The sequence below is a fragment of the Gossypium arboreum genome, chromosome 8, assembly GCF_025698485.1.
Source record: "Gossypium arboreum isolate Shixiya-1 chromosome 8, ASM2569848v2, whole genome shotgun sequence".
Taxonomy (NCBI): Eukaryota; Viridiplantae; Streptophyta; class Magnoliopsida; order Malvales; family Malvaceae; genus Gossypium; species Gossypium arboreum.
In genome coordinates this window covers 14211737-14238666 of record NC_069077.1, presented here as the reverse complement: position 1 = coordinate 14238666, position 26930 = coordinate 14211737, and the positions used below count along the sequence as shown (strand labels likewise).

At 34.5% G+C, this 26930-nt stretch overlaps 1 protein-coding gene across 1 annotated transcript; it reads right to left on the bottom strand.

Annotated features, from left to right (window-relative positions):
• Nucleotides 1-23253: 23253 nt before the first annotated feature.
• On the bottom strand, nucleotides 23254-25010 carry LOC108468420 (phospholipase A1-Ibeta2, chloroplastic-like). The gene has a single exon (XM_017769306.2). The coding sequence runs from the start codon at nucleotides 24917-24919 to the stop codon at nucleotides 23342-23344; it is 1578 nt and encodes a 525-aa protein (XP_017624795.1). The 5' UTR covers nucleotides 24920-25010; the 3' UTR covers nucleotides 23254-23341.
• Nucleotides 25011-26930: the final 1920 nt, after the last annotated feature.

The window sequence follows — 26930 nt, the reverse complement described above, 5'->3', positions numbered from 1 at the left end:
TATACAAGAGGAGATGAAATCACTCCACAAAAACAAAAAAAATAGGATCTTGTGAAACTTTTTAAGGGAAAAAAAGGCTGTTCGTTGTAAATAGCTGTTTAAAAAGAAAGAACGGACTCCAGGAGTTGAAGAACCCAGATATAAAGTAAGACTTGTTGCAAAGGGTTACAGTCAAATTCCAAGAGTGGACTTCACAAATGTGTTCTCCCTAGTTGTGAAGTATAGTTCCATTCGAGCTTTGCTAGGTATTGTGGCCATGCATGATTTGGAGCTTGAGCAGGTAGATGTAAAAACTGCATTTTTGCATGGAGAACTTGAGGAGGATATTTACATGCAATAACCAGAGGATTTTACAGTCTTATAAAAAAGAGGATTATGTTTGCTTGCTTAAAAAGTCCCTTTATGGTTTGAAATAGTCACCAAGGCAGTGGTACAAGATGGTTGATTCCTTCATGACTTCTCATGATTTCAAAAGAAGTAGCTTTGACAATTGTGTTTACTTAAAAAAAAACAATGATGGTTCTTTTGTGTATCTAGTTCTTTATGTTGATGACATGTTAATAGCAGCAAAAGATAAATGAGAGATAAGAAAGGTCAAAGCCCAACTAAGTGATGAATTTGAGATGAAAGATCTGGGACCAGCAACGAACATACTTGGTATAGAGATTCTTAAAGATAGAAAATCAAATAAATTGTACCTAAGTTAGAAGGGGTACACTGAGAAAGTTCTTTGCAAGTTCAAAATGCAGAGTACTAAACCAGTTAGTACTCATTTAGCAGCCCATTTCAGACTTTCATCGGCTTTGTCTCCATAATCAGATGATGAGATCGAGCACATGTCACATGTTCCATATTCTAGTGCAGTGGGATCTCCCATGTATGCTATGGTTTCTTTACGTCCAGATTTAACATATGCAGTCAGTGCAGTTAGCAGATACATGGCGAATCTCGATAAAGAATACAGGAATGCAGCTCAATGGATTTTAAGATATTTATGAGGTACTACTAATGTTTGCTTATAGTTTGGAAGAACTAGAGATAGAGTCATTGGATATGTTGATGCTGATTTTGCTGGATACCTTGATAGAAGAATATCTCTCACAAGTTATGTCTTTACAGTCGGAGGTTGTGCAATCAGTTGGAAAGCCACTTTGTAGACTACAGTTGCTTTGTCTACCACTGAAGCTGAGTATATGGCGAATACTGAGCCTTGTAAAAAAGCCATTTAGTTGAATGGACTCTTTAGTGAACTCAATGAAAACCTTCAAATCAGTACAGTATTTTGTGACAGTCAAAGTGCCATCTTTCTTACAAAAGATCAAATGTTTCATGAGAGAACAAAGCACATTTATCTCCGGTATCATTTTGTTCGTGATATTACTGCTCGTGGTGATATTATTGTGAGCAAAATTAGTACTCATGAAAATCCTGCAGATATGATGACTAAGTCACTTCTCATAACCAAGTTTGAGCATTACTTAGACTTGGTTAATGTTCATTGTTAAACTTAAACCCTTAAGGGGTTTTATGGAAGAGGTAGAGAACTTGTTCGTTGAGAGTTCGCGATGAAGAACTTGTTCATTGAGAATTCGTGTCAAAGTGGAGATTGTTAGAATTAAGTGACCTGAATCCTTATTTAAATAAAATACTGTGGTAAAATAAAATAAAAATAAAATCCTTATAGAACTACACTTCATTTATTTTATTTTAGAATAAGGTTTTTTAAACCTTATTAAACTCCATCTAATTGATATTGATTAAAATAAAGTGTTTCAATCTTATTACACTCCTTCTATTAGAGTATGGTTTTACAAGCCTATAAATAAACATAATCTACTCCTCTTGTAATCATTCGAATTCGATATAGTGAATTATCTTCTTCTTTGCTCGTGGTTTTTTTCTGAAAGGGTTTCCACGTAAAAATCTGTGTGTTCTTTATTTTTCTTTCTCTTTTCTTTGAGATCCATTGTCATTATCAACATTCTATTTTTCACAAATACCATTTGAGAGAACGGAGTTAGACACAACACCAGGGATAACTCACGAACTATTTAATTTGAGACAGTCAAAGCTTCAAAATGTAGTTGAGAGGAAATTTGTTGTTCTAATAAAAGATTTCTCATATTAACATCACCTTAATATAGTATAAAAAAATGTTGGATCGTATTAATATGTTTCATACTTCTTAACTTCATTCGTAGGTGGAATTAAAATGATCTATACTTTGAAGAGTAGAGGAAGAAAGAGATCTTGATAATTTTAATAATATAAATTCATATTCAAATTATGATAAAGAGTACATGTTAAATGTTAAAGAGGAATAATCCAATAAATATGAAATGTTAGAGCAATTAGATAAAGTGCACGTGGTTTTTATTACTTTTTATTTTTATTTTTATTAGTAACCATAGTATCGACTACTTTCTTGGACTAACATATTACATATGATTATTTAATTTCAATTTTTTATTTGTTTAGAATGTTGTTATTGTTCTAATATTATTTTTTCAAAAATAAATTATGTAACCATGTAATTACAATTTGTACTACCAAATATGACATAGGAATTACGATATAATTATACTCAATCAACTGAACACGTATAGAGAATTATAATTCTTTGTAATTACAAGAGGGTATAATTACTACATTGATAATTACATTTTCATTCAATTACTCTGTGCTGTCCAACTAAACCCTTAATATTAGCACATGTGTATATATACACTAAAATTCATTTCATCTACTATATAGGTGAAAAAAGTAAAAAATAATAATTGGTGGAAGGTCAACAATTCGAATCACCAATCAAAGCATATGTAGTTAGCCCAAGTGGTGTCATGGTTGTAATGTATAGGCTATATATGCTTTGGTTGGTGGTTAGAATCCCTACAGATCCATCCTCCATAATTAATATTAAGCATAATAATAATACATCTTATCTCCACAAACCGAGGTGACCCCCTCTGTAAATCGTACAACAACTCTCCACAAAAGCGAAAGACAAAACCGTGACACGGAGACAAAATCTTCAAAATAAAAATATTAAAAGTATTTTTTTAAGTGAGTAGTTATCTTTAGATTGTTAGTTATTCAACAAATATACAATTAAACTTTAAAATGTTAAAAATAAATAAAATTTCAAAAAAATAAATGGGTTCCTTCGAAAAAAGAGTATTTATCTTTTAATAACCAGTTTTATTAAAATTAAAAAAAAGTTAAATTCACTTCACTTTATTTTAATTCATTTAATCTTTTAACTGACTGGGTTAATTACAAATTGGGGTGAGATAAATTGTACCAACCATTTTATTATAAAAAATATATTTATAATATAAATAATAAATGAAATTAGTTTATAGTAAAATATAAATATGAAAAATTAAAATCATGAGTTTTAAGTTTTTTGTATGTATATTTTTTAATTTTCAATATCAAAGATATAGAATGACGAGCATCTTCAAAATTACTTTATAAAGTGAGAAAATTTTTGTTTTGAACTAAACTGATACCGAATTAATCTATGACTTGAACTCAATTAATATTTTTATAATAAATATAAATATATACTTATTATTAATAAAACATTTTTAAATTTTTGTAGGGTTTTTTTTTAAATTTTTAATGTATAATAAGATATTAATGATAACTGGATAGTGAATTGATAAGAATAATTTTCTTGGGAGGTTTAAGGTTATGTGAGACTAATGAAATATTTGCTAATTGCTAGCTGTAAGCGTGTAACTAAAAGAAATGCCATTGACATTTTGGATCATATATTCTTTGACTTCCTACTGCTTTATAAAAATTTCTTAAGTTCTGAAAATTAGTATTAGTAAACAATTTCTTTTATTTATACCAAACAGCTTTTCAACAATTTTATGATTAAATTTTTTATATTTTCTCACCCATTCAACCTCATAATCAAAATTGAATAAAACCTTTGACTAATATTGATATCAAACTTTTGAAAATTATAAATATATAAGTTAAATATATATTATTGTTATACATTTTTCATAGCATTTCGTTAGAATAGTTTATCACCACAATAATGGGTGATGCATAGCTTTGTCACAATTTTTTTAGTATCATTCGCAGATCCACACAATCCATAAAATATATATTGGGAAGAGCTTTTAACAACATTTATCAGTCCATCAGATCCATCATACACCTCATTTATTCTTGTCCACGTTAGCTCTAACAATGCCCTGGGCTGACACAAGCTACATTATCACTGCACATGGGGAGAGGATAACTTAATTTTGGGTTTCACGTTCAATCCCCGTCCCCTTATAAATGCCTCTTTCTAGGTTAAAGAAAGGAGCAACTTGACTTTTAAAAACCCTTCCCATAAGCTTACTAATACAGTGGCCTTTTGCACCACCCTTCATGGTGCGAACTACCCTCATCCTAGAGGCTTTCTTCTCCTTTATAGTATGAGCTATCGTTACATTGTTCAAGGAAATTAGCAAAAAGCTATGTCTCTATCCCTTAAAGGCTATAGTTACTGAAAGTAAAATGGTCGAGTGCTCCCTATGGTTCAAACCGAGATATCCATACGACATTTATACAAATTCACATATATACAACATTCAATTCAAACATATAAATATACATAATTTTGTTACACGAACTTACCTCGACAATGTTCGTGAACTCGTATGCTACTAATCCGTTACTTTTTCTTTACCTCGATCTAGTTTCGTATTTAATCTGTCCAAATCTATACGAGTAAATTTAGCTCAATTTAATACAATTCATATTCAATTCAATTCAATTCACATTCTAGGAAAAATTACCATTTTGCCCCTATACTTTTAATTAATGACGATTTTGTCCCTAGGCTTGCAAAATGAAATTCATGCAATTTAATCCTTATTCCAAGCCTAACCGATTTTTACATGTAACATTTGCAACCCAAGTAATTCAAAAATTCAGAATTTTTTCATAAATTTCACATCTTTACAATTTAGTCCCTAAATCAAAATTTCAACAAAATTCACTTTACAAAAGTTGTTTATCTATCAACAACCTTTTATTTTCTACCATAAATTTCATAATTCATACATATTCATCCAGAAAAACCCTAGTACTTTGATAACTTTACAAATTAATCCCCGATAGCTAGATTAAGCTACTACGATCTCGGAAACATAAAAATCATTAAAAACGGGACAAGTATGCTTACCTAATTAAGCCAAATAAGCTTGCTTGAGTTCTCTTCTCTTAGCTAGGGTTTTCATATAAAAAAATTTTGGGAAAGATGATGAAAAAGATGATATTTTCTTTATTTAATTACTTATCATCTTTTATTATTTTTACTTTCTAATTTAGTCTTTTTCTTTATCAAGTTTTCTATGGATGAATCATCATATTTATCTACTAACTCCTTTTAATGGTCTATTTGCTATATAAGACCTCAAATTTTGAATTCCATAGCTATTTGATCCTTTTAGCTACTAGAATTCAACTTTTGCATTTATGCAATTTGGTCATTTTATCAATTAATCATGTAATTGGTAAAATTTTCTTAACGAAATTTCTATACGATATTCCTATCATAATATAGACCATAAAATAATATTAAAATAAATTTTCTTTCGGACTCAGATTTGTGGTCCCAATACCATTGTTCCGATTTCACTAAAAACGGGTTGTTACATTAATGGTTGGGTTCCACGTTCAACCCCCATCCCCTTATAAATGCCTCTTTCTAGGTTAAAGAAAGGAGCAACTTGACTCTATAACAACCCTTCCTGTAAGCTTCCTAATATAGTGGCTTTTTGCACCACCCTTTATGGTGCGAACTACCCTTATCCTAGAGGCTTTCTTCTCCTTTACAGTATGAACTACCATTACATTGTTCATAGAAATTAGCAAAAAGCTATGTCTCTATCCCTTAAAGGCTATAGTTACTAAAAGTAAAATGGTCGAGTACTCCTTATGGTTCGAACCGAGATAGATTCATGAAATGTGTTCAACCATCCCACTTATTTGCAACCTCCACAATGGAGTACATGTAACGCCCAAAAAAATTATTGGTTTTAATTTGTGCAAGCATGTCAAATAATTTAATTTGGTCTAGTGGATAGGTATTGGGTGTGTGTGGGGTTTTGGGTTTCAGCCATTTTCTTTGAATTTTGTTAATTTTGACTCAATCCCTATCCCTGATCTTTCGGCTTAAATCTTATTTCCATGCAAGTTATGATAGAATGAGCCTGTTGGTTTGGTGGTAAGGCATTTGTTTGCTTACCTCTAGGTTCATACAACCACCCATATCACTTTTTTTTTCTTTTCTCCTTGATTGCCGAAATTGTTATTCTTTGCTCCCTTCTTTCTTGATTTCTTTTCCTTCTTTTTGGACTATTCTTGAATACTGCCATTGGTTCAGTTGCTTGGATCGTATTCCATTCTTAGTGTAAGTTTCGTTTGAATACTCTTTTGGTTTTTCGTTATCGTTCTAGTTCTAGTTAGTTTTTGGGCAAAGTGAGATTGTTGGTATATTTTACATTCAAAGTTTTGATTAGTATATTTTGACTTTTGATTAGGTGAAAGGTGCGAAAAAAAGAATTTTCCAACAGGATAGTTACAGTTTTCGACATTTTTCAAAGAAGTAAGTGTTTGAATTTCATATGAGGGGTTGAAAGTTGAGTTATAATGTTATTTTTATATGGTTTCGATAGTTAATTTGTGAGATTTGATGAATGATTGTAGCTTTCGGAGTGCAATAGTCATGTGGGTTTTCAAATCGGCAATCATGTGTGTGATATAACCCGAAAGGCTCGTCGAAAATTCGAAAAAATGACAAAACTGGGTTGTTTTTCAAAACTGCCTTGTGTCATATAGCTGTGTGTGATTTTGCAGCCCATGTGGCTTGGCCGTGTGCTCCACACGATCCTGTGAAACTTTGCAAACCGTGTGGGTAAGCCGTTTGGACCACAGAACTAGTTTTTGGGGATATGTGGGCATTTTTGGCCAATTTTTGGGCCCGATTAGGGGTTGTTGGAGGGACTCAAAATTTGGGAACTAATTATTCTATTATTAAATCAATCAATTTAATCCTTTTACTATTAAAAAGAATCAAATAAGGTCAGATTTGAATAATGTTATCATTTACTGTTTAACGAAGTTATATTTTGAAAGCTTTTTATGATATTATTTTATTGGGAATTGAACTGCAAATGAAAAATAAATTAGGGTAAATTACACCAACAGTCACTCAACTTTCGAAAATAATAAAATAGTCACTAATGTTATTGAAAAGTGAGAAATCAGTCACTCATTAACATTTTCCGTCATAGGCTTAACGGGATAGCTGATGTGGCCAATTAACTTGCCACGTTAGACGAGTAGTTAAAGGGTCAAAAAGAAAAGAAAAGATTATTAATTTAGGTAAAAAGAAGAATAGGAAAAGAAATGGAGAAGAAGAAGAAAAGAAGAAGAGAAAATGGAGGAGCTTCGTACTAGCGATTCCCAAGGGTCAAAATCTAGGAACTCAAAGACGACTACGCTTCTACAACGCCGACGCCTCCATGGCCAACGCCCTCTACTGCATCATGATTGCTGAGGTTCCCACCATAGCTATTGACCTCGTCGATATTGAAGTTAACTTTTCCGTCCTCAACAACAAGTTCATTGCCTATCTACTGACCGGAAAAGTAATCACTAGAGACAAATAAACTTAACTTTGTATCACAGTTGCACCAATCTTAAACCCTAGAACAATAGTGAAACTGACCCTAATGTCAACATTGCCATCGTTGATTTCGCCCGATAAAAGTGATTCTTTAGTCACATTTTCCATGTAAATCTCCGAGAAGCTACAATCTTTCTTTACCTGAAAGATTGAAATTTGTTCACGCATTGAAATTCCCAAGCAATGCAAGAGCCAAAACCTCCTAGATATCTCTACAAAAGTTGTGAAAAAAGCCGCATGTGGGAACCTACTGGAGGTAACTAGCTTCCTTTGGTTCAAGTTCCCGAAAAAGGAACACTCCATTTTAGCATGGACAAGGTTGAGGTACTTAGTTCTAGTGAATCTAGCTAAAGAAGAGTGATTAAAAGGACTATTTTGTTATTTTTCGAAAGTTGAGTGACTGAATTGAAACCTGAGTGACTATTTTGTCAGTTACCCCGAAGAGTGATTAAAAGGACTATTTTGTTATTTTTTGAAAGTTGAGTGACTGAATTGAAACCTGAATGACTATTTTGTCAGAGAGTGATTGTTGGTGTAATTTACCCTTATTTTTAAACAATAAATATTAACTCTATTAAAATTTGATCTTATTTAATTCGTTTTATTAGTATAAGAAATAAATTAATTCATTTAAAAAAAAAACATTTAGTCCAGATATACTTCACAAGTATTTTCAACGTAAGTTGGAATACTTCATGCAGATAGAATTGTTGGAGGCAATAAGCGGACATTATTTCCATGTCCTAATACTTGAAACTTATTATTATTTAATTTGAGGGCGATGGCTTTAGAATTATTTAGCATATGGCCAAGGTTCTTTCAATATTATTAGTTTAATATATAGGATATCTGATTCAAGTTTGGTATGAATAGGAATTTTATGCGTAGAAATTTAGTAATATTTTTATTAGCTAGATTTGAAATGTAAAACTAAATAAAATTAGGGGTTAAGTAAATTACCTATATTTTTATTCACATAACATAATGGAGCTGTAGCGACGCAAAAATTAATTTTAGTTTCGATTGGTCGCTAATTGTGGCGATTTTATTAAACATTTGAAAATCAACTTTCGATTTTATTAACAAAGGGAGTCGCCACCGATCCTTTTTTATAGGTGTGATCGGACACCTAATTATTTTAAAACAAAAAGAAGGCCAAATTTAGGTCTACGTGAAAGTCCGAGAGAAAAATTGGGGTTCGAGTCGATTCTGTGAGGAAGGTATTAGCACCCTCGCGACGCCCAAAATTGGTATCTCATAAACATGTGTTGACTTGATTTTTAAAAATACGAGTTCAATATAATATTTAATCGTGATCCGATTGAAAAATGAGAATTTTAGTTTTCGATTTTTTTTAGAAAGGGTGTCCGTTTTTTAACACAAGCCGATTTAATTTCACCCAACATAGCGATGAAATCGATGGCTTAATATTAAATCGGTACATTGCCTTATTTTTGAAATTAATTAAAACATGAGAAAAAATATTCCTAAAGTGAGAAATTAAAAATAGATGAAGGACGCAAAAAAATGATATCATTAATGAAAATATTAACATGAAATACTAGAATATTAGAATAACAATAATAATGATATTTACAAAAATAAAAATAAAACAAATAATGTACTAATAATAAAATAGGAAAAATGATATATTTGGTAATAATAATATAAAATAATAATATGTACAAAAAATATACATATATATATATATATAGGCATATAATAAAAGTATGTAATAATAATAATAATATCTACAATAAAAGAAAATATTAGGAAACGTACATAAAAATATATACATAATATAAATATAATATATACAATATACACATATGATAAAAAACTATTAATATGTACATGTATATCTATATACACATTAAGTAAAAGTACTAATGCTAACAATATTAATAATAAATATAATAATAGATATATATGCATATAATAGTAAGAAACGAAACATAAAGAATATATATATATAGCTAAATATAATATAATAATAACAATATATAAAAATAATAGTGATAACAATATTACATATATAACATGATTAATATTTAAAGTGAATTAAATAGCAAAATAATATGAAATCCAAGGTAAATACGAAAAATAAATGAAAAAGGACCAAAATTGGATTAAAATCAAAACTTTGGGGCTAATTTTTTAAAAATATAAAGGAGAAAGGACCTATTAGAAGCGATAAAAGCGTGGGGACCAAAAGCATAATTAATCCTCCCTCAAAACATAACATAGCAAGAGGGACTAAATCGCAAAGCGCTACATACTTTAAGGCCAATTTTTGACAAAAAAATCATTTTGAAGAGAGAAAAAAAAAAAAGGGAGAAAGAAGAGAGAAGGGAGGGGGGAAAGGAAATCCGGCCAAGGGGGGGTCACCGTGGATCGTCGTGCCGTGCTTTGTCGGCCACCACCACGGTGGTCGGAAAAGGTAAAATTTTTTTTCTTAACAATATATGTATATATAAAGAAAGAAAAAAAAACAACACAAAAAAAGAAAGAAAAAAGATTCGAAAGAAGAGGAAAAAAAGAAAAAATGCAACATTTTTATTGATGTTTCTTTTGTGTTCAAAATTTGAAGGGATTTTTGTGTTTGTCTCCTTTTTCAATCTTTGTAAAATCCCCCCCCTTTTACATGATTTTTGAATGGCTTTTTATAGCCATCTTTTACATGATTTTCTATTATTTCTTTTTCTATTTTGTAGGTGATGGTGGTAGACAATGGATATCAAAAATGGGGCAAGTGGGAAAGTGGCTAGGTGGCTAGGGTTGTTTTTTTTTGGGGGGGGCTTAATGGGCTTTTGAATTGGATTTAATATTTGGGTTTTGTAATGGGTTTGGGTAGATGTAAATGGGTCATGGGTTAAGGGTTTTAGTGGGTTTAGAGGTTTGGTTGGGTTTTGATGTAATCGGGCCCAGACAATTTGGGCTTCTACAGCTGCCCCTCTTTGCTCATTGTCGTGCAACGGGAATAGAGCAAAGACTTTCAAGGAAGACCAAATTTGCCCGGTCTTGCTAGGTCTTGACTTGCTTTGGAACTCTTCTTGTTTAGTTAGTCCCTTTTTAGTCTACCGCATCTTGTAACTTTGGTTCACTCCACTGCATCTTATGATATACGCCTTGTAGCTTCAATCTATTCTAATGTAACTTCAAGGATATGAAATTTATGGCTTCGATCTAATTCGCTGTAACTTCAGAAAGGTGAGATCTACAACTTCAATTTGCTCTTCTATCGCTTTAGTGAGATAAGGTTTGTGGTCTTTTCTTCTGTAACTTCAGAAAGGCAAGATCTGATGCCCTCGATCAACTCCACTGCAACTTTAAGGAGACAGAATCTGACGTCTTCAATCAACTTCAATCTTTATTCTCTACTCGGCATGTGATCTTAAGCTCAACTTATTTTTCGCAATATGAATTGACTTTATAAAAACAGACATTAAAAACAGAAATTGAAAATAGCTCAGCGTGTGAGCCAAGGCTCAACTCACCTCTCGCAATATGAGTTGATTTTTGAAACTTATCTTGAAAAGCGATTTTGAAAATACCTCAACATGTGACTCGAGGCTCAACTCACCTCTCGAGAAATTAAAAGCTCAACTCACCTTTCGCAATATAAATTGAAAAAATACCATAGTGTGTGATCTCAAGCTCAACTCACCTCTCGCAATATGAGTTGATTTTTTGAAAGAGAAATTGAAAATACCTCGGCATGTGAACCGAGGCTCAACTCACCTCTCACAATATAAGTTGATTTTTTGAAAGCAGAAATTGAAAATACCTCAACGTGTCTTGAGGCTCAACTCATTTCTCATAATATGAGTTGAATTTTGAAAACAATTTGAAATTACCTCGGCGTGTCCGAGGCTCAACTCACCTCTCGCAATATGAGTTGATTTTTTTTGAAAGATGAAATTGAAAATACCTCGGCATGTCTTGAGGCTCAACTCATTTCTCATAATATGAGTTGATTTTTTTACAATGAAATTGAAATTACCTTAGCGTGTCCTGAGGCTAAACTCACCTCTCGCAATATGAGTTGAATTTTTTTTTGAAAAATATAAATTTAAAAGTAGAAATTGAAATTAACTCAACGTGCCTTGAGGCTCAACTTACCTCTCGCAGTATGAGTTGATTTTTTGAAAGACAAAAATTGAAAATACCTCAGCATGTTTTGAGGCTCAACTCATTTCTCATAATATGAGTTGATTTTTTTTACAAGAAATTGAAATTACCTCGGCAGTGTCACGAGGCTCAACTCACCTCTCATAATATGAGTTGATTTTTTGAAAAATATAAATTTAAAAGCGAAATTGAAATTACCTCAACGTGCCTTGAGGCTCAACTTACCTCTCGCAGTATGAGTTGATTTTTTGAAAGACAAAAATTGAAAATACCTCAATGTGTCTTGAGGCTCAACTCACCTCTCGCAATATGAGTTGATTTTTTTGAAACAGAAATAAAAACATCAGAATACCAAAACATGTCATCTGGAGGAACTCATGCGTCTTTTCAGCTATCATCACATCCTCTTACTCTACTAGAGTACCTGTATATGTCATGCATGATATTATCATGATATGCACATGTTTGTTGTAAATGCCTACATGATTATGCTATGAGCTTTAGGCATGTTTGTCATATATCCCTTTTTCGTCACGATTTTCGTGATGATCTGTGTTCATTGCTTTGACTCTTGACTTTCTCTTCAGGCTCTGTACCCGTCCTCAAGCTTCATGAATAATCTGTATTTCCCAGATATTACTCTTTTGCCCCTGGTTGAGCTTTGTCCTTGCGTTGAGGCTCTTGTACTTATCAAATTCTTACCCGGGTAATGTTTAACATTTCTTTTGTTTAGAGTATGTCATTTCACTATTTATCATGTAACCACATAATGAGATGCACGAAAAAATGGTCAGGTAGGGATAAAAGGATACCTCGCATTTATTCATTTCAAATGTAGCAAACAAAGAAAGTTAACTACGAATAGTAAAAAAAATGTCATAAAGAGAAAATGGGTTACATTTCAATGAATGCAAATGCTCTAGATATTCAATACATGAACTCTTCCACGTTCCTTCATCTAGAATCTTTTCGAGCATGGCTTCTTGCGTAGAAGATTTCGAGCTTTCCAAAAATGCTTCAAATGCTGTAGTCTCGTTGTTTGACCCACTGTTCAAAATGCCTTGCTCTTTAAGCCCAGTGTTTGTTTCATTAGGACGCCCTTTCGGGTTTTCATCCTAATCTTTTGTGTTAATCAAGACGCCCTTTTCGGGTTTTCACATTGATCCCTCTCTCTTTTTCTTTTTTCTTTTTTTTTAAGATGCCTTTTTTCGGGTTTTCATCTTGATTTTCCTTTTTTTAAGCATAATATTTCTTTACAGCATCTGAATTCACTGGATTTGGTAACTCCTTCCCATCCATCTCAGTGAGAATCAAAGCTCCACCCGAGAATGCTTTCTTTACGGTGTATAGTCCTTCCCAATTTGGGGCCCATTTTTCTCGGAAGTCCTTTTGTATTGGGAGAATCTTTCTCAGCACAAGTTCTCATTCATGGAATTCTCTTGGCCGTACTTTCTTGTCATGGGCTGCGATCATTCTCTTCTGATACATCTGTCCGTGACAAATTGCCTTTAGACGTTTTTCTTCGATGAGGTTTAATTGATCATATCGAGCTCGAACCCATTCTGCTTCTTCTAGTTTCGATTCCATTAAGACTCGTAGAGAGGGGATCTCAACTTCGATAGGTAGCACAGCTTCCATTCCATAGACCAAAGAGAAAGGAGTTGCCCCTGTAGATGTCCGTACAGATGTGCGATATGCATACAAAGCAAATGGTAGCTTCTCGTGCCAGTCTTTATGTCTCGGTCATTTTTCCAATAATCTTCTTAATATTCTTATTGGCCGCTTCAACAGCTCCATTCATCTTTGGGCGATAAGGCGAGGAGTTATGATGCTTTATTTGGAATTGCTCACACACTTCTTTCATCATCTTGTTGTTCAAATTCAAGGCATTATCTGAAATGATTCTTTCAGGCAAACCATATCGACAAATGATTTCCTTTTTCAAAAACCTGCAAACTGCAGTCTTCGTCACGTTGGCAAACGAAGTGGCTTCTATTCATTTTGTGAAATAATCAATGACCACAAAAATGAATCGGTGTCCATTAAAAGCTTTTGGGGAAATTGGCCCTATAACATCCATGCCCCACATAGAAAAAGGTCACGGAGAAGTCATGACGTGAAGGGGCAAAGGGGCTACATGAATTTTATCACCATAAATTTGACACTTGTGGCATTTTCGTGCGAAATTAATGCAGTCACTTTCCATCGTCAGCCAGTAATATCCGAGTCTCATAATCTTCCTGGCCATAGTGAAACCATTAGCATGTGTCCCGCAAATTCCCTCATGGACATCCTTAAGTATTTTTCTGGCTTCAACAGCATCTATGCATCTCAAGAGCACCTGATCTTTTCCTCTTTTGTACAGGATGTCCCCATCAAGAACGAATCCCGCTGCCATTCTTCTGATTGTTCTTTTGTCGTTCTCGTTTGCTTGTTTGGGATACTTTTGATTCTTGATATATTCTAAGACATCATGGAACCATGGCCGTCCATCTGTCTCTTTCTCAATGCTGAAACAATGTGCAGGGACTTCATATATACTCATTTGAAGAGGCATTATTTCTGTTTCCCTGTTTGCTTTGAACATTGAAGCCAAAGTGGCCAGGGCATCAGCCAATTTGTTTTCTTCTCGTGGGAAGTAATTAAAAGTTATTTCTTCGAATTCTTTAATCAACTCTGCCACTAAATCTCTGTATTTAACCAATTTTGAGTCTCTCACTTCCCAATCTCCACAGATTTGGTAAATCACCAAGGCTGAGTCTCCGTATACCTCTAAAGTTTTGACGTTTCGTTCAATAGCTGCACGAAGTCCCATGATGCATGCCTTATATTCCGCTATATTATTAGTACAGAAGAAGTTCAACCTGGCAGTGAGTGGGTAATGGTTCCCTTCTGGCGATACTAAGACTGCTCCAATCCCATGCCCCGATGCGTTCGATGCACCATAAGAACAGTGACTTGAAACAGAAAGGAAAAGCACCGATGCACGTGACCAGAGATGAGCATGAAACTGTGCCTGAACAAGAAGCTAAAAAGCATGTGGACGAGGAAGAAGCACAAGAATTCTTAAAATTTATCAAGCACAGTGAGTACAACGTGGTAGAACAATTGAGTAAGCAGCCAGCGCGAATCTCGATATTATCTCTACTGTTGAATTCAGAACCACACCGGAACACTCTGCTGAAAGTGTTAAATCAAGCTTATGTGGCAAACAATGTATCTGTTGAAAAACTGGATAGATGGATGAACAACTTGAATGCGGATAATTTTATTTCTTTTAGTGACGATGAAATACCGCCCAATGGTAGAGGCTCAGTGAAAGCATTGCATATCACAACCCGTTGTAAGGGCTATATAATACCGAACGTGCTCATCGACAATGGATCGGTACTCAATGTCATGCCTTTGGCCACACTTTCCAGGATTCCGATAGATTTATCCTATCTAAGGCCCTGCCATTCTACAGTAAGGGCATTCGATGGAACAAGACGAGAAGTTATGGAAAAAATCGAGATCATTCTAGAAGTGGGTCCCTACATATACGATGCTGAGTTTCAAGTCATGGACATCACACCATCATATAATTGTCTCTTGGGAAGACCTTGGATCCATTCTGCTGGAGCAGTCCCATCATCCCTCCATCAAAAGGTGAAATTTATCATGGATGTTTGTTTGGTCCTTTCGTCGAGAAGAAGACATTGTCGCATCTATCTTTGCTGATGCGCCATACCTTGAAGTAAGCAAAGACGCAGTAGAATGTTCCTTCCGATCTCTTGAATTTGTCAATGCCACATTCGTCGCTGAGGGAAATAGAATTCCCGCGCCAAAATTGTCAAGAAATACCAGGATATGTGTCAAACTGACTGTAGGAAGGGGAGCTCGAGCGAGAAAAGGTTTAGGGAGATATTTGCAAGGAATAGTCAGGGTTCTAAAGCCAGTGCACCACAAGGCTCGATACGGTTTAGGTTTCCAGCCGGACATGCATCAAAGAAGAAGACAGTGGAAGAAAGATCAGGAAAGAAGGATCGCGAGAACCTTAGGCCGAGAACCAGAATGGGAGCCTATGGAATTCCCTCCTTTGTCAAGAACATTTACGTCTGCGGGAATGATATACCCGAGGCAGGATAATGCACAAGACACAATGTTAATGATCGAAAAGGGTTTTCAGAACATCAGTATAAATGTCATTGACAAAGGAGCTGACACAAGTAAAGATGTCTCGAGGATACGCCTTTGTCCCCCGGGATTTATGTTGAACAATTGGACTGCCGAGGACCTTCTTGTAGTTTATAAATCTTCAGAGGAATGCTCAAACATTAACATTCTATTGTGTCCTTAGATATAATAGAATTCTTTTGTAAGAGCTTGCATTCGCTCTTTATCATGAATATCAATGAAGATGCATTTTGTCATGATCTTTCGCATTACCACTAATTTAATAATCATTTTATCATTTCATAGCCTGTCCTTACATTTGCCTCATGCCATACCATAACATTTCGTTTGGATGCCCCTCTATAGTTTCCTTTTTCATTCAACTTTCTGGTACTCAGATGTCAACAACATGAATAAACCCGTTACGAGTCCTGAAATCGATTTTGAGAAGGTTGTTTGTTTAGGAGAATTCGAAGCCGAAGAAAATGCTGAAGGCTATGTCTCGTCTCCTGACTTGCTAAGAATAGTGGAACAAGAGGATAAACAGATTTTGCCTCATCAAGAATCTGTTGAAACAATAAATCTGGGAACTGAAGAAAGGAAGCAAGAAGTGAAGATTGAGACTTCTATTTGAGGGGCACCGGGCATAATTTGATTGCTTTGCTCATGAGTACAAAGATGTATTCGCATGGTCATATCAGACATGCCGAGATTGGATGAAGATGTAGTGGTCCATAAGCTCCCATTAAAGCCAGAATGCAAGCCCATTCAACAAAAGCTAAGACGGATGAGGCCTGAGATGTTGTTGAAGATAAAAGAGGAAGTCAAGAAGCAATTTAATGCTGGGTTCCTACAAGCCTCTAAATATCCAGAATGGGTGGCTAATATAGTCCCGGTGCCAAAGAAAGACGGTAAAGTACGAATGTGCATGGATTATCGTGACTTGAATCGAGCAAGTCCTAAAGATAATTTTCCCTTACCACACATTGATACGTTGGTGGATAACACAGCAAAACATTCATTGTTTTCTTTCATGGACGGATTCTCGGGGTATAATCAGATCAAGATGGCCCTTGAGGATATGGAAAAAACTACCTTCGTAATAATGTGGGGAATATTCTGCTACAAGGTGATGCCATTTGGGTTAAAGAATGCTGGGGCAACATATCAGAGGGCTATGGTGACGTTATTCCATGACATGATGCATAAAGAAGTAGAGGTCTACGTCGACGATATGATTGCTAAATCCCGAGGGGAAGAGGAGCATGTAGTGAACCTGAAGAAATTGTTCGACAGACTGAGAAAGTTCCAGCTAAAGCTCAATCCGGCCAAACGTACGTTTAGGGCTACCTCGGGAAAATTGCTGGGCTTCATTGTCAGTGAAAAAGGTATCGAGGTTGATCCAGATAAAATAAAAGCTATTCAAGAGTTACCACCTCCGCGCACGCCAAAGGAAGTCAGAGGATTTTTAGGGAGGTTAAACTACATCGCCCGATTCATCGCTCAACTTACCAACCAATGCGACCCAATCTTTCGGCTTCTTCGAAAACATAACCTTGGAGAATAGAATGAGGAATGCTAGGTGGCCTTTGATAAGATAAAACAATATTTATCTAGTCCTCTAGTGCTAGTACCGCCAACTCCGGGAAGACCATTGATATTGTATACCTACTTCCCCGACGCTTCCAGTCATGGCTTTGGGTTTTTCATCTTCAGGTGTGACGATATTAACGTCATATTTCCATGGTACTGCTTTATTGTCCTTGTAAGGGAAAGGAGACGGTACTTCAATTATCATTTTTGGTTTCACAGGTTCCTTCCTTGCATCGTAATAAATTACGAATGGTCGATCGGTGCTATACGGACAACCTGACGATTGATTGTCGGAGGTACATACTTCTTTCTCATTGTCCTCTCCTTCATTAACGATCTTAATCTCCTTATTATCTATCCGGTCTTGCAGTAACCTTTTAAATTCCTCGCATGATTGAATGTCGTGCCCTACAATTCCATGAAAATCACAAAAAATCTGACATTCTTTTCTGAGATTATCGTAGGGGCGACAGAGCAATCTATTCTTAACCAGTACCTCCCAGATTTTCTACAGAGGCGTCCTTATTTCTGAAACACATCTTCTGACTTGCCATTCATCTTCTTTCCTCACTGTGTTCACATTCCCTTCAGTATGGTTAGGGAACGGGTTCCCAGTTGCATTACTGGCACTATCGAATCGTAGGATACCCGCATCAATTAGTCCTTGAACTTTCCTTTTAAAGGCTAGGCAATTTTCCGTGGAATGTCCCTGGTTTCCCGCATGGTATGCACAACTAGCGTTTGGGTCATACCATTTCGGGTATGGGGGCCTCAATGGTGTCATATAATACAGGGATATCAATTGCTTCTCCAAAAGTTTTAGGTACAGGTCCCCATATAACACAGGAATAGGGGTAAATTGTAGTCTCTCGGAATTGGGTTTTGCTGGCCTTTGCTTGTTTTTGGGTTGACCTTGGGTGAGTATTGTATTTTGTGGGAATGTGGCGGTTGGTCTCGAGTTACTTGTGGCGTAAACGGGGTAAGAAGAGTAAGGAGGCGGTGTTTGGTAGTAAGAGGTTTGAGGAGGGTAATAGAAATTTGGAGGTGGATAATTTTGAGGTCGGGGTTGGTTTGAATATGGGTTAGGGGCATAACGGCTTCCCATTCCCACCATGTGGGTTTCTGGTTCTTTCTTCTTCATGGGCGCTGCCCTTCTTGAACTTTCTTGACCTTCCATTCTACTGCTTTTGAAAGCATTCTCTATAAGCTCACCAGATATTACAATATCCGCAAAGTCTTTCGTAGCACTTCCCACTAGTTTGTCGTAAAACGGTGCTTTCAAAGTGTTGATGAAAAGAACGGTTATCTCCGTTTTTGTTAGTGGGGGTTCCACTTGGTGAGACATCCCTCCATCTCTGCAATCTTGTCTAAAAGTTTCTGACGGCCTTTTCTCCATCATTTGCAAAGTCATCCGGTCTGGTACCATATTCGATACATGCTTGTATTGCTCACAGAATGCTGATGCCAAGTCCTTCCAAGATCGGATCATTTCCCTACTAAGCTGGTTGTACCACCGAAGAGCCGATCCTACTAGACTATCCTGAAAATAATGAATGAGTAGCTGGTCTTCATTCACGTAACCAGTCATTTTTCGACAAAACATGACAAGATGCGCCTTTGGACATCTCGTGCCATCGTATTTTTCGAAACCAGGCACCTTGAACTTCGGAGGCAAAACTAGATCGGGCACCAAACTAAGCTCTTTGACACTTAGTGCAGAGAAGGCTTCAGTACCCTCTATTGCTTTGAGTCTTTCCTCTAAGCTCCTATACTTCTCTTGAGCCTCGCGATCGTCCGTTCTCAACCTGGCTATTTTCGCTGGATCGTCCAAATCTGGAACAATTGGATTAGCATGATTAGCCCCAGAATTTGATATGAATATTCTTTGCCCTAAATGAGTATGAGGCACCGGCCGTTGCTCTGAGTCTGTGGGTTCTCCTTGGGTGTACCCTCTATGTGCTGCGCGGACGTGTGGTGGAGTGAATCTGGGAGGATAGAGCGGGTCTTGATTGTGATTAACTCTTGACCGAGATTCCTCGATGTCAGGGCTCTGCATGGGTCCCTTTCCTTTAACTAAAGCTGACATCATCTCCATCATCTTGGCCATTTGATCCTTCTGTTCGAGCGATTCTTCTCGTGATCTCACCATTAAGTCTCTAATCTTTTGCTGTGACCTAGCTAACTGCTCTTGTAATTCCTTTTGGATTCTCTCCATTCTTGCAATCCTTTCATTGAATTCAGCCTCCATTACTCTAGTTTTTCGGCGCGTTCTATACGAATGATGTGGTTCCAGTCTTGTGGTATTGCAACTGCGAATTGTACGTTTTAACCTTAGCGAACGAGTATGGGATATGCAATGAATGAATGGATGCATGAATGAATGCATGAATGTCAAATGAATGTCAGTCATGAATGAATATGCAAAAATTTGGTGTTAATTTCAAGATAGCCCCTATTTAGGCATTTCCTTAATCAAAGGAGTCTATTACACAATATTTCGGTCACTCGTACAATTGACTCCTGCATTAGAAACCCGTTTTTGGCAACCAATCTCTAATCAACACCTTCCTAACAAGATGCCTTCGATGCATGATGAAAAATAGAAATACAGACAAACGACCTTGGTTAGCGCAACACATATAAACAGAGAAAAACTGTGGAAAATCTAACAAATTAAGCTACTTGGTCCAGTGGACTCGATTCCCTTGCTTAGAAAGCACAAATGTAAAAGAAATAGAAGGTAAGATGTGCTTTTCCCGTGTACTTATTTCGGTGACTACTAAACGAGCGGAGGTTCGGCATGGCTCTAGTTGGATGGCTCGCATGGTTCACTATATGCGGTTTTGGTTCTAGATGGGTACTCAATCGTCTGCCTTGTCATCTACTAAGATTAGTCTGAGCCTCGGTCATGGCCCATCATAGGCTTACGAGATCAATTAGAGGATTACATTTACTTATGCCTATGCGGAGGGACAAGTTAACTCACGAAAGCATAAGTCATATGTAACCGAAAGTATTCACTAGCTTTGTCTTGGAGGAACGAGTTAACTCACGAAGGCGTAGCGTTTCCTTTCACTTAACAGGGACGGAGCCCGGGTATAGAGCTCATGTTATGTAACAAAAATGCACGTGCACGGTGTGTGGGGAGAAACTTGCAAACCTTTTCTCTTTATTATGGATAAAAAATGTAAGCTTCTCACCGTCGCGCTAAATGACTAGGTCTTTGTTACAATTCGATGACAATGGTTTCGTTACATCATTTTCTTTCAACTGCATCTATAATTTTCTTTCTCTATTAATAATTTCCACTATTGTTTTTTAGTTATGAATTATGGAATTGCTTTAAACTTTTTTCCTTTTTTTCAATTTGATGGCGACGACTTGAGAATTATTTAGCATATGACCCAGATAATTTTTTTTTTTAAACATGCCTTACCACGAAAAAACCTACAAGAAGAAAAGGTAAATTATAAAAATAATGACTGTGATTTTTGTTTTGGTTATTTAAGTTTAATTTTTTTTTAGTCACTAACGTTATTAAAATTTAATATTTTGATCACTCTGTTAAAATCACTAGTAATGATATTTTTATTGGCATAATAACATGTTAAGCCTCTAATGTTTACGGATTCTATCAAGTTAATTCTAAATTAAAAAAAAAACAACAACAACAAATTTAACTCTTAACATTACACATTCTGTCAATTTATAGTCTTAATTCTTATTTAAAATTTTATTTTTAATAAAATACAAAAAATTATAAAAATATTTATAAATAAATGATTTTTTTCATTTTTAATATAAAATTTATTTATTAAAATAATTTTTTATGAATAAAATAATAATCTTATAAATAAACCAATTTAAGGGAAAATTCATGAAGAAAACTTACATAGATACAACTTTTTCCTTTTTTTTTAATATTAATGATCAACATGCTCAGTCAAAACCTACAACCCAAGGTCGAGTCGAAAATAGTGAGAATTGATGTGTTAAGATGTTGCATAGCATTGGATGGTGAGTAGAAGAAATGAATGGGTGGAATTTTCTTAACAAATTGGGGTAGTTACTTAAATCATTCTCCTACCCAACTGTAGTGTTCTTTTGATCTTGGACTTTTATAAGTACTTAATTCAGTTCTAGACTACTTTTCTGAGTTTCATTTAGTTATAATTTATATTAAATTTTGTAATTTTGGAAGAAACGCTTTAATTCATCTCTTTCTATGAATTTACAATATAGGTTTTAAATGGTTGAAATTTTTGTTATTGTATGATTATAATACTTTTCAAAAATCGAAAAGTTTTTATTAATGTAAGAATAATATCACCATTTTTGATTAGTAAGATATCAAAGTGGATGATTGACTCATTCCATACTAGAAATAATCGCAATAAATCTTTTGATAACATGGATTCTTATTTCTCGATGATATCACATGATCAAAACAATTGGTTGAATCTCGTGAAACCATTTCATAGAAGTTCATTGATATTTTTTTTAATAAAGCAAATCGGCTTCGATTCTTTAATAATCCACATCATTTTTGCTTCTATTGTAACAAAATATTCCCTTGTTATATGGAAAAGGCATGTATCATAATTATGATTTTATGAATAGACAATTCTCCAATATCTTGTTCATTCGTAGCAAAATATTTTTTGTGTAATTTTATGCAATGATAAAAAAATATGTTTTTTAAAGAGAGATACAATTTCACCTTCACCAATCAAGTGAGTTGCAAGTATCTAACATATTCATATCTAATAATATTATTTATAAAAATAAAATAATAAAAATGTGAGATTCTTTCATAAGTCTAAAATCCAAATTCAATTTAGTGTAAACTTTTTAAAAAGACATAAAATAGTCAAAATTTTCGTAATATATATGCTAAAAATAACTTTATTGTCAATGAGAAAATGTTAAAAAATATTATTATAAGATATTACCTTTTAAAAAATTATATATTACTATATATCTTTTAGACATATATAAATATATCCTAACAGATAATATCTTATAATAATATTGTAATAGAAAATCTCGAAGATACCATAGCAAAGTCGATTCGATTTTCCCTCTCCTACAAACATAACCTGCATGCAAACCAAAAAATTATTAATCAACCAAAAATATTTTGAGAAATTCACAACCCAAAATTCTTGCGTCCAAAGATACTTTTGGACCTAACTTTTATGATTTAAAACTTTTGAAAAAATAAAAAACAACCACAAACATTTTTCTTTTTGAAATTAAATACAACATTTAAAGAAATAAAAATGAAAGAGCTGTCGATGAAATTGACTCATTGGATCTCTCGGAGAAGGAAGAAAAAAAAAACAAAAGGCATGAGTAACATTAATAATAAAGCTGCCTCAAGATTTTCATACTCCTTAAAGGATCTGCAGCTTGAAGTAGGATAAAGCTTATAATTTTACACAATAATTTATCTCAACCCTTTTCCAATATTTGAGATTTAGTTACTTATATTCTTGGTTTTCTTTTTTATAGTATTACATATTAAATTATTTTATTCATAATTTACTATTCTCAAACATCCATTATTTATATCTACATATATTATCATAGTTTTGACACTTTGGTTTAATTAAAATTAATTAAGAATTATTAAAGATTTCCTTTTGTATCAAGGGAAGGTCCTTTCGAGCTAGACAAGGCAATTTGAGCACCATTTTTCATTTATTTGCAATTTCTTTTTTACATTACAATTTTGCTATCATATATGCAATGCTTAGCTCATCGAGAGGGACTAGGCAAACAACTAATCATAGAGATGCTAAAGCTATCCCTTCTTTCAAGGTTCAAGCTCAAGGCTTCGTGAGTGTACAATTGTTTCACATTTGATTTTTGGTTGTCAATCAATTTAGCTAAACTTCTCTTCGCATTTGATCTAAAGGGGCATTCCATTGATAGGAATCCATCCACCAGGTGTAGGTAAGCTTCCAAATCATGACAACATGCCACGTCAGCATTTGGTTTTAGATAAGGCGACATTTTAGTGTCAACCTTTAGTTCTGTACCGACATGGGAGTATGCCCATGGATTGTTGTTTTCAAGCATGTTGAACACTCTAGCAAAACTTTCATTTCTTTGTTCTTCTTTAGGTTTATCTGGATCTTGTTTGAATCCTTCGTCAATGAATACACCTGGAACTTTTGTGATTAAATCTTGATTGTTTACTATTCGTAACACCTTAATGTTTTTCTCATTAAGTCGATCTGCAAAACCTTTATTACCTACTCGAGGTCCTCCAAAGGAAAACACAGCGATCGGGGGCACTTGAGGCGCACATGAACTTATTTCATCGGCAACTAAAAGAGACAGTGCCGCACCAAGGCTATGCCCAGTGATTGTAATGCTAAGGTTTTCTCCTTTGAACATTTCAGTTAACCTTTGCACTTCATCAACCACTGATTCAGCCAAGCTAGGGACGTGAGCTCCGGGTGTTTTGTGCAAGCTCAAGAATCCACGTCCAACCTTTTGGGTCGGGTTATCGGATTCAGAGATCTCTACCAGTTGAGCCCTAAAATTCTCGGTCCATTCCAAGCACGTAGCGGTTCCTCGTAAGGCAATGACAATATCCCTCCTTCCCATGCGTTGAATCTCCCTCTTATCATCACAAACCGCTACGAACCCCATCCAACTAGACCGTTGAGTCATCCACCCAAGGTTGGGAGCCACGTCGTCCACCCATTGCGGCAAACCGACCGATGAGGTTGCATAAAGGCTCTTGGTCACCTTGTAAGACCGTTCAGGCAACGACACATGTCTCGGTAAGGGAGCCTCGTCGGCTGACATGGCGGGATTAGAATGGAAACAATGGTAAGCAGCCTGAACAAATTCCCCATATCGGACCACTTCTCGCCTTAGATTCTCATCGAGCGGGTCGAGCAAACCAGACCAATCATAGCAACCGTGATACTCTCTCCAACGAGAGCCGAGATTGTTCCTTGGAGAATATTCCATGGTTTTGGATAAAAGCCGCTGAAGCCTAATTAAATTACGCGGAGACATGTCGTCAGCGGCACTCATTTCAGGCCAAATCCTCGAAAGATTAAGCCCTTCCAGTAAAACCTTACCTTTAGTCTCCGCCGACCCTTTACTGCATCCTTTCACAACTCCTTCTGGGTCGGTTTGGTTTGTTTTCTGGAGGAGTTTCTCAAGGTTGGATAGGTGCTGCCGAGTCGACGATGGTGCTGCTGATGAAAAAACAACTGGGTTTAGAGTTGAGTTGTTGCACATGAAGCTTGCACGTCTGGGTTGAAAGACGTGCAAGTTTGGAGCGGGAAGAGTCGAGTTTATTCCGATGTGCATTGAGATTAAACTGTGAATAAATAAACGGAAACGATATCCGGAAAAATGAAAGATTAGCTAAAACTGTGGAACAGCAAAAAGTGTTAGTCTAAGGCCTGAGTGGGATGATTGCAGATGCATGAGTATATATAGACCAAAAATTCCAAGGAATACCCATACTTGATTCCATAATTACAGAATAACAAATATTACTGTTTCCCCATCGTAGGGTATTTTCTTAGAAAAGTCGATCAATTTGACAGGAATTTGACGGAAAGAGCCTTTGGGTTTTGCCTCTTGTAATGGTGGTGAGTTTTTTTTTTTTTTTTTTTTTTTAAATTTTCAGTTCTGACCCTTTTGTTAGTTGACAATGTTTTTACTTTAGTTATTTTATTTAGACTTTTGTGGCAAATCATAGTACTTTCGTGTACGAGTTAAAAATAAAGTCAAGGGAACTACGATTCCTTTTTCTAACCAACAATTATTTTATAGATTTTAATCTAAACTAAGAAAATTTTGGATATTTTTATTATTTGTTTTAGTTTTTGTTTCCAATGTCATATATGAGGTCACTACACTAGTTTGCCTCGCCTCACCTCACCTCACCTCACCTCTCATCCTTTTTTCTTTTTTTCCAACTTTTATTTCTTTTTCCTAAAGTAACATAATATTCAAATTTACAATTTTTTTTTAAAGACTTTGGTAAATTCTTCCACCAACAATACCATTACATCTCATTATTCCTTGGACCTTTGCTTTTATCAACAAAATAAAGTTGGTCATCCAATGCAAATATCATTTTATAACATATGTCAATGCCATTACTTAAAAATATATTTCTAGTTTCGATTGAATTTGTGTCTCCAAATTTACTCCAATATAAATTATTACTTCAAATTCATTTTATACTTTTTGATTAATAAGAAAATAATTTCACCCATATTATTTTTTTAAATTATGTAACAATTAATTTTATGTTATTTTAAATTAATATTTAAAATAATTTTCTTTATTAAAATTTTAAACATAAATAAATAACATAAAATAGGTTAATTGAGTTGGACACTGAATGTTAGAATTCAAGTTGAGATCATATTTTAACTATGTTTATTTTATTGTTGAACCCATTTTTGAGCATAATATTTTTACTAAATCATTTTAAATTTAAATAAGATTATAAGTTTAAAGAAATAATGCGAAATTGGAATTTTTTCCTTTCACACATGTTTGGGAAAAACTATACAACTCAAAAAAGATAGATTAATGCTAGAAATATTCTGGTCTTTTGTTTTTGGTTTTGAAATTGTCTATAGATAATTTCAAAACTCACAAAGCAATATCTTCATTTCCTTTTATTTTCCTTTTTCAAAACATTAACAGAAAGTTAGGGTATATATTTGATAATAATAAAAAAAAGGGATTAAGGAGTTTAGGCTAAAGCAAAGCAAACTTTGAATTTGGAATTTTGAGTTTTCTCATTGAAACCTTGAAAACAGAGAAATTCCAGTCAAACAGCACTCTCTCATGTTTATGTGTAGCTTTTGATTTTTGCAATTTCAGATATGACTAAATTTCGAAAATAATCGTTAACTTTAAGGTTTGAAATCCAAATGTATTAGTTGTCACTTTTTAAGGATTAATGTATGAAATAGAAAATTTTTATGTGGACCTAAATGGGATTTTGTTGAAATTTCAATGTCAAATGTTGTGAAATATGTTTCAAATTATGAAGGTTCCCTCTTGTTTCCAAAACACCGAAAAGTAGTAAAAATTTTATTTCATGTTACTATAGGAAAAACGTGATGTCCTTGTTGATTGTGGGAGTTTCTGTTGTAGGCCATTCGATGCCTCACCTCCACTACTCACTTTACTCTCTAAAACTTAGTGATTTAATTTCTACTTGTATTTTCTATTATTTTAAAATTCCAATCATCATCAAATAATATATATTAAACAATTCTATTATTTCTAAAATCTGAAGCGATAAATATATCGTTATATGTGTAATATCATATCACTTATTATTTTTATA

Excerpts from the sequence above, each read along its gene's own strand:
- LOC108468420 (XM_017769306.2), bottom strand. The coding sequence starts at position 24,919 with ATGCACATCGGAATAAACTCGACTCTTCCCGCTCCAAACTTGCACGTC.